The sequence below is a fragment of the Medicago truncatula genome, chromosome 8 (genome assembly GCF_003473485.1).
Source record: "Medicago truncatula cultivar Jemalong A17 chromosome 8, MtrunA17r5.0-ANR, whole genome shotgun sequence".
NCBI lineage: Eukaryota > Viridiplantae > Streptophyta > Magnoliopsida > Fabales > Fabaceae > Medicago > Medicago truncatula.
The window spans coordinates 20972183-20981595 of record NC_053049.1 but is presented as its reverse complement, the minus strand read 5'-3'; the positions used below and the strand labels follow the sequence as shown (position 1 = coordinate 20981595).

General features: G+C 34.8%; 1 protein-coding gene across 1 annotated transcript; it reads right to left on the bottom strand.

The window, feature by feature from the left end:
- Positions 1–4606: 4606 nt before the first annotated feature.
- Positions 4607–8473, bottom strand: LOC112417343 (uncharacterized). Its single transcript, XM_024772923.1, has one exon. It carries the CDS (start codon positions 8471–8473, stop codon positions 4607–4609), a length of 3867 nt encoding a protein of 1288 aa, XP_024628691.1.
- Between the last annotated feature and the right edge of the window lie 940 nt (positions 8474–9413).

The following is a 9413-nucleotide window of genomic DNA, read 5'->3' as shown; positions in this document are numbered from 1 at the left end:
TTAGGTCAAATTGATAGAATTGATGATTAAACGGTGAAAAGTTGTTAGATTGATGTAGAAACTGTTCCCTGACCTTAGATAATGTGTAGGATTAATTCTGGAATCAATGTTAGGCTTAAAACCATGAGAAAAGATGAATTTTCGTGAAAACTGCACTTCTGCCCGAGCCTACATTCATCGCTCGCCCTCGCGAACGATGATCCTCGCCTCGCGAGTGATGAAGTTCATCGCTCGCCTCGCAAACCATTTCCCCTCGATTCGCGAGTTGCATGTCGCAGCTCGCCATAGCGAACAGATGAACTCGCCTAGCGAGCTTGACCAGAGAGCATGCAAGATTTTGTATTTTTTACTTTTGAGTTGAACCTTAGATGCTTTTGAGTGCCTGAACATGTCTAATAATGATTAGGAAAGAATGTAGAATGAGATTGAACCTGAAAAGACTTAGAATGAAAATTTAGAGAATCAGACCGAACTCGCCATGGCGAGCAGAGGCTCTCGCCTCGCGAGCGTTTGTGTTACAGAACGCCTTTTTAGGTTGAATGCGATCTTTGTCATTCGAGTTGATGTGAGTTGATCTTAGAGGTTAGAAACTAAGTTGTTTACCTTGCTGTTAATGTTCCAGTAAGACTGATGCTTATGAATTAATGTTGCTTATAATGTTATATAATTGTATATACATTACATGACTTAAGTTTGATAATTGAGTTGATGATTTACATTCGATATTATTATGTCATGATGGATTGCATACTGCCTATGTTGCTGTTTGTTATTTAACTAAGCTGCATGAGTCGGTCTAAGTTGTTGAAGATGATGATGTTCCAAATTATTGGATTAATATAAGAGGTTGTCGAATTAAGTTGTTTAAGAGGTCGAGTCCATACATTAGTATTCATTGTTGGGGGCTTGATGCCCTGGAGCTTTGTACTCACCACGTTGGAGCATTAGCTCAAAAATTAGCGATGGGGGCTTGATGCCCTGGAAGTATATTAATACTCAAAATAGCGATGGGGGCTTGATGCCCTGTATTGGTACCACATGCATATAAAGAGGTCTAAGTTGCATCGTTGCATTTGTCGAGTCGATGATGATAAAATGATTAAGTTGTGATTATTATGAATGAAGTGATTTATGATATATTATTATCAATGTTGAATAATAAGATGTTTCTATGTTGTTAAATATAATTGTTGAATTATATGCTTAATATTATTGTTTTGTGAAATCTCACCCCTTCTGCTAGAAAATGTTGCTCTTCGTATGAGTAACTTGTAGGTGATCAAGTTTAAGTAGCTGGAGTTGCTGTCGTGAGTGGTTATCCCTCACTTTGTCCTTCAGGTGCTCTGATACGTAACGGGATGGAATCTTTTGTGGCTATTTCTTGTTCCATTACGTATTTGATTTATGAATAAGTTGTTTAACTGAATTTATGAGATAATTTGATGAGGCCTGCGTGCCAAGACTTTTTATGATGTTGAATTAATTTCGCTGCTATTTTGTTGATGAAGGATAGATTATAATTTATCTATTTAAGATTTTTAAGAAGTGAGATATCCCGTTTATGTGATGTTTTACTCTTATTATTTTATGAAATTTTTAAGTTGGGAAAACGGGGTGTTACATAGTTCATTCCACACACCGAACAATATTGTGAAACTTCCAATCCTTTTCTTCTTCTTCTTCTCTCTCTCTCTCTCTTTCTCTCTCTTTCTCCCTCTTTTGACTTGTGTTGACGAGTTTTTCCTCTTTTCATCTCTTTTATGTATGTCATGATCGCTATTTACATTAATATTTACAGAAGAACAAAACTTAGATGAATTTTTTTATATGGTTTTCAAATATAATTAAACTTAATTGCATGGTTTTTCTTATGATTATCAAAGATCACCCATTGAACTAATTTGAAATTGAACCAAAAGTTTTAACGTCCTAATTTGAGTCTTCAATTCGGTTCAAGCCAACATTATGTGGATAATAATCATCATAAAAGTGTTAGGAGAGAAACTGACACAAATTACTATTACAAGAATATTAATGTTCATATGTATAAGAAAAAAGGAATAATAAGAGAGGGAGAAGAAGTGTTACCACTTTGCTTGGAAGGAATTTTGTTGAAAATGTCATGCAATAATATACTATATAGCAACTTTAAGAAGGTCAACTTGAAACATAACTTTGTATGATTTGAGAGACAAATGAAGGCTATAAGTGTTATTTTGAGTTAATTATCTTCCTCGGACCTGCATTGAGAATGTTGATAGTACCATTAACTTAAAATAACACTTATACCCTTTATTTGTCTCTCAAATCAGAAAAAGTTATAGTGGTAGTTTCTTCATTTCAAGTTGGTCTTTAGAAAGTTGATATATATTCTATTATTTCATGACATTTTAATCAAACTTCCTTCCAAATCAGAGAGGCAATACTTCTTTTCCCTCTCTTATTATTCCTTTCTTCTTATACATATGAACATTAATATTCTTGAAAAATTAGTTTCTGGTTACTAAGAAACACTTCATTTTCTTGGTCATTTCTTCTCCGAATACTTTGATGCGTATTATCCACATAATGTTGACTTGAACCGATTTGCAGACTCAAATTAGCACCTTGAAACTCTTGGATCAAGTGCAAATTAGGCTAATTGGATGATATTTCATAGTCATAAGAAAAAACTATGCTATTACGTTTAATGATCTACATTCCAATTTACTATGTGTAAATTAATTATTCAATTTTTTATTATTATTTGAAATATAAAGTACATTGCCTAAATTATTGGAGATATATTTCACGATGTAGTTATTTCAAAAATTAAATGAAACACTTCTTTCAAAAAAAATAAAATTAAATGGTTACATCTCTATATTTGAAATTATTGTATTATGTTAAAAAAATGCAAACATTTGGACATATTGTTAACACCACAATTTTAGGATTATAGAATTGGGCAAGGCCGAAGCTCCTATCACTAACTGACAACTTTCTCATCTCATCTTCTTTTTCTCAGAAGCCCTAATTCTGAAACACAATCCCTTCTTCCATCTCTCCACAGCCGCGCCCGACTTTCGGCCTTCTTTGGAAAAAAGAAGCTTATTTACTTGATCTCTTCAACTGTCTCTACCTGTCTATCAGAAAAAAAATCTCCAAAGGAGTAGATAAAAAAAATCTGGAAAATGAAAAACATTTCCCAAGTTACCGATCAAAATGGGAACACATTCTTTATAAAAAAAACTAGCAGAAGGAAGGGCACTACCATGCCTCTACGTTTTAGTGCACTAACATGTGTATATATTTTAAGGGATAAATTTGACCTACATTTTGAAAGAAGAAAATATTAAAAATTTGATCAAAATTTGGTCTTTTTTTATAACTAATTTGGTCCCGATTCTAGAATAGGTCTTCCGTCATTTTCAATCATGCCTAGAGAACAAAACAAATTTGAGATGAAATTTTCTAAAATACCTCAAATTCTATTTTTGTTGTTCCAATTTGTTCCTTTTCGGATTAATAGTATATTCGGTGGAAATTTGTCGAGATTAAATTGTGTTTTAAATATGTTTTTAATCCCTATTAAATTACAAGCTGTCAAGTTTAATCCCGGAAATTTTGCATTCACTTTTAGTCCCTATTTGCATTTTAGAGGGACTATCTTGGACGACTAAAAGTATCCATTTTTTTTTGTATATATAGTTCTCAAAATAGGGACTATTTTAACAAACTTAAATATTTTGGAGGACTAAAATTACCATTAAAATTTCATAGGGACTAAGCTTAAAAACTCATGATTTTGTAGGGACTAAAAACATATTTAACCCTTAAATTATTCAAAAAATATATATTGATATATATTTTATTATTTGGAAATATTAAATGAAATAATTACTTTAACCATTATTAGAAATTTTTTCATAATCACCAAATTTTGTTACAATATTTTGGAACACAACCTGATATATTTTAGTATGCAATCTAATATATTTTCGTACGTGATTAGACATATATTTTGGCACTCAATAATATATTTGTACTCAAAATATATTTTTTGTACTCAATAAGATCTATTTGGTACTGAATTTGAGATATTTTTGTACTAGATCTAATTTGTGAATTACTTGTTCACAAAGTTTCTCACATATTAGTTGTGATTTTTCTCTATAAATATGTAGATCACGTAGTTCATTCCACACACCGAAAAATATTGTGAAACTTCCAATCCTTTTCTTCTTCTTCTTCTTCTTCTTCTCTCTCTCTCTCTCTCTCTCTCTCTCTCTCTCTCTCTCTCTCTCTTTTGACTTGTGTTGACGAGTTTTTCCTCTTTTCATCTCTTTTATGTATGTCATGATCGCTATTTGCATTAATATTTACAGAAGAACAAAACTTAGATGAATTTTTTTTATATGCTTTTCAAAGATAATTAAACTTAATTGCATGGTTTTTCCTAATTTGAATCTTCAATTCGGTTCAAGCCAACATTATGTGGATAATACTCATCTTTTTTTTGATAAAGCTAGAAAATCAAATAAAAGCCAGGAGAAGCCTGAACCGCATACAAACCAATTCAAACAAAACAAAAACCAACTTCAGAACTCAAAACAAATAGAAAAACTCAGGTCACATCTATTCTAGTGTAAGGTAATCCAAGCCTATCTCTTAGGAGAAGGTGATATATGAAAGGAGGTGGAGAAGTCCACAACTGTGTGTAGTATAGAGAAAGTCCTTGTCCATGCTTAGCAAGTGCATCAGCTACCATGTTTCCCTCCCTAAGGATATGAACACAAGAACAAGAAATACTGTCACAAAAATCCCAGCAATTTTGCCACCTAGCTCGCATCTGCCAAGGGACTCCTAAACCTTTGTTGAAAGCATTGACAACTTTGAGGGAATCAGTCTCCAAACACACATGCATCAACTGCATTTCCTGAGCTTTTTCCATAGCCATCATTCCTGCACAAAATTCAGCCTCTAACGGAGTTGCATTTCCAATGTTGCTAGATATAGCCCCTAGAAAGTGGTGATTAGAATCTCTAATCACAATGCCAATGGAGCCACAAGGATGTCTGCCCACGGAGGATCCATCACAGTTAATTTTTACTATATCACCAATAGGAGGTTTCCAAATAATATCCAAATGAGGAGTGACTCTTTTAACTTTGAACGGGATGTTAAAGAGCTTGGCCACTTTATAATCTTGCATTGCTGAGTTACCTTTAATCATACACAAACTGAAGCTCATTTTGACCTCAGCAAGAATGATATTGAAAAGAGTGGTCATGGCCTGATGCTTGTTATGAAAACATCTTTGATTTCTCTCTATCCAAATGGACCAGATAGTATGAATAATAGCTGAATTCAAAATGTTGTTGACCAACTTACTACCACTTCCCCAATTCCTAATAAGCAACTGAAGACAACTGCTACAATCCAATAATTTGTCAGTCCCCTTTCCCAACCAATCCCAAAGCCTAGATGTGACATGGCATTCAAAGAAAATGTGTTGGGAAGATTCTGCAGATTTCATACAAAAACAGCAAATAGAGACAATCAAGCAGCCCCTCTTTCTTAAATTTTCATCTGTGGGGAGCTTGTTGTGAAGCAGCCTCCATGTGATAAAGGATCTAGATGGGGGAATATAAGAGTTCCATAGAAATTTGTCCCAAAGGACATGATTACCAGTTTCATTGATAAATTTATATGCCAATTGATTAGTGAGATCCCCATCAGCTGCAGTATTCCAGCATAACTTGTCCTGCATATCAGAAGAAGGCAGGGTGATATTGTGGATTTGAGCAGTTAGAGCAGCATCTCTATGAATGAGGAAATCAGGGAGACACCATCTGTTATTGACAATACAATCAGAAACCATCATATGAAGAGAGGAAGAGAGTTGAGGAGGCATCTGCCAATGTGAAGCAATGGACCTATCAATCCACTTATCAGTCCAAAAGTGAACTCTTCTGCCATTTCCTATAGACCAAGTGGAATGATCAAGCACCAATTGAATGTGCTGCTTCATGCCAGGCCAAACAGAGGAAACCACATAGTGAGTCTTAGGTTGTCCATTTTTTAGAAATCTATCTCTACAAATGATAGCCCATTGCTCATTGGAGTTTAACATTTTCCAAGCTAGAAGCAACAAAGAGGCTTGATTGGCTGTAGTGGGATCTCTAACAGATAAACCCCCTTCATCTCTAGGTTTGCTAATGATGGACCAAGCAACAATACAAATTTTCCTATGCTCAATATTCCCACTCCAAAGGAAGTTTCTCATGATTTTGGCAACTTCTATAAGTAAACTGGAAGGCCATTTATACACATGAAAAGAATATGTGAGCATGTTGTTTATAACAGTATTTAGAAGTTGCACACGTCCCATAATGGTTAAAAGCTTCCCTTTCCATGTGCTCAATTTATGCTTTATTCTGTCCACAACAGATTTCAAATGTATAGCCTTTGGTTTTCCTTTAAAAAGAGGAATCCCCAAATATGTGAAGGGTAAACTCCCGTGTCTGAACCCTGTTATGGAGGCTATGGTTTGGGATCTAGAAAGAGAGATGTTGCCCATATAGAATTTACTTTTGTTAACATTAATCATTTGACCAGAGTACTGCCCATACAGATCAAAAAGATTCAAGATGTGTCTTACATTATCAAGTGTACCTTTGCAGAAAATCAAGATATCATCTGCATACAGACAGTGGCTAGGAATAAAGAGATTCCTAGTAGCTTGCATTTGAGTCAACCTCCCTTCCAAAACCAGAGCTTCAAGACCTCTGCTCATGACTTCTTCAGCAATGCAGAAAAGTAAAGGGGAGAGGGGATCTCCCTGCCTCACCCCTCTAGTGCAAGTAAAAAAACCCACAGCTTTCCCATTAATATTTATGGAGATTTTAGCTGAATGCAGTATAGTCAAAATCCAGTCACAAAATAGTTGATTAAAGCCAAATCTGTGAAGAACATGCACCAAAAATTGCCAGTTGATAGTATCAAACGCTTTCTTAATATCAACTTTCAAAGCTATATTCCCACCATAAACTTTCTTATGCAGCAAATTAACTGCTTCAGAAGCAGTCATTATGCAATCCTGGATATTTCTCCCAGGGATAAAACCTTTTTGTTGAATAGAAATGATTTTTGAAGCTATCATCCCCATTCTGTCAGCCAGAATTTTGGTAATGAGTTTGAATTGGAAGTTTGCTAGAGCTATAGGTCTGAAATTGTCCAAATTGTCAGCACCAACAATTTTAGGTATAAGAATCAATAAATTTGAGTTCAAGTTAGGCATTATGTAATTGTGTTTGAAGAAGTGTTGTGTGGACATGACAACATCTTGACTAATAATATTCCAGAAATGTTGGTAAAAGCACCCAGGGTATCCATCAGGTCCAGGGGCAGCTTCATCACTCAGGTCAAAAGTTGCATGCTTGATTTCTTCAGCTGAAGGAACAGTAGTTAACATCACATTATCCTCATCAGTTACCAAATGTGGGATGAACCTGTTTGGGAGATTGTTTTCTATGTAGTCAGAATGAGCAGCAAAAATGTTGGTGAAGTAGCTTAAAACATGCGCTTCTATATCTTCAGTGTTAGTAATAACCTCATTCCCATCTTTCAAAAGGCTAATATAACTTTGTGCTTCTCTGATTTTGGTGGACCTATGAAAGAAAGCAGTGTTCCTATCCCCCTCAAGAAACCTAGCATTCTTGTTTTTACTCTGCCAGAAACTGTTCAACAAAGTCAATGCTTGAGTGTAATTTGTCAAACATTCCAACTCCACTTGAGATCTCTCGACACTGAATCCAAGATGGTCAATGGCTAATTGAGCCTCACTAAGTTGTTGTTGAGCTAAATTAACTCTTTGATGAAAATCACCCACAACTGTCTTATTCCAGAATTGCAATTTAGGCTTCAGGCTTTTTAATTTGTAATGAAGAACATGCATTGGGGTACCCTGAACCTGAATGGCCCAATGAGCAGAGACAATATCTTCACAGCTTTCAATGAGAAGCCAGGACTTAAAAAACTTGAATCTTGGTATGATGTTGATGGGAGAGGTCTGATGCATAGTTAAAAGAAGAGGAAAGTGATCAGAAAAACACCTAACCAAAGTATTACAGCTCAAAATTTTCCAATGTTCAATCCAAATATCATTGCATATAGCTCTGTCAAGCCTCTGCGCAATGAAAGTACCTCCTTCCCTGTTATTTGACCAGGTGAACTTGGCACCATTCGTACCCAAGTGTATCAGAGAAAAATTATTGGTCCAACTGAAAAATTCAGAACAAGTAATCTGAAGAGGAATTCTCCCACCACGTTTCTCATGTGCACCAAGAATGGAGTTAAAATCTCCAACAAATAACCAGGGCCCAGGATTTTCAGAAAGAAGTCTAGAAAGATCACACCACAGTTCCCTTCTCTTAATATAGAACGTGGAAGCATACACAACAGTAATATAAAAGGACGTGCTTTCAACCATGAAGGTAAAAGCTATACATTGAGCAGTATTGAGCAGAATAGTTAAGTTGTATTGCTTGTTCCATAGACACCATATAGTTGGGGTACTATTGGTGTTATTAATAACATGATTGTGAAGGTTAAGTCTATTCCAAAACCATGAAGGAAAAGAGTTAAACTCAATCATAGGTTCAGCTAAAAACAGAAAGTCTGGCTTGTGAATTTTGATCATATGAAATAGATGGATTTGGGTCTCCAGGTTCCCAACCCCCCTAATATTCCAATAGATGCATTTCATTGTGTGATACTATGTTTGATTTGTGTTTTGCAGCCAGCTTGGGATCTGGTGTGAGCCTCTACTGTAGCAGAGTTTTGAAGTTTTGCAGTTACACTGGATGTGTTGGGACTTCTCTGTTTTTTATGTCTACCTCTTTTGCTTGTCTTAACCTTTGCAGCAGCAGAAGCAAGATATATTTCAGGCTGAGATATATTAGATGTGGATAATACTCATCATAAAAGTGTTAGGAGAGAAACTGACACAAATTACTATTACAAGAATATTAATGTTTGTATGTATAAGAAAAAAGGAAGGCTTAAATATGCAAACTGTCCCTGTAATTTGGGCTCATTTTGATTTTCGTCCCTGTAAAAAAAATAAATTTAATTACATCCCTGTAAAAAAAATTTTGTTTTAAAAATGTCCCTGGCCCCACTTCGCTGGTGATGTGGCATGGGTTTTGCCACGTGGCAGTTGCTGACTGTGCAACTTCTGCCACGTGGCGGTCCACATAATTAAAAAATTTAAATTATTTTTAAAGTTTTAAAAATTATTTTTTTAAATTAAAAAAATATGAAAATAAATTCAAAAATCATTAAAAAAAAACTGTTAAAATTAAATTTTCGACTTTAATTTTTTTCAATTTGAAAATTATATTTTTTTCTTCATATTTTAAAAAACAATA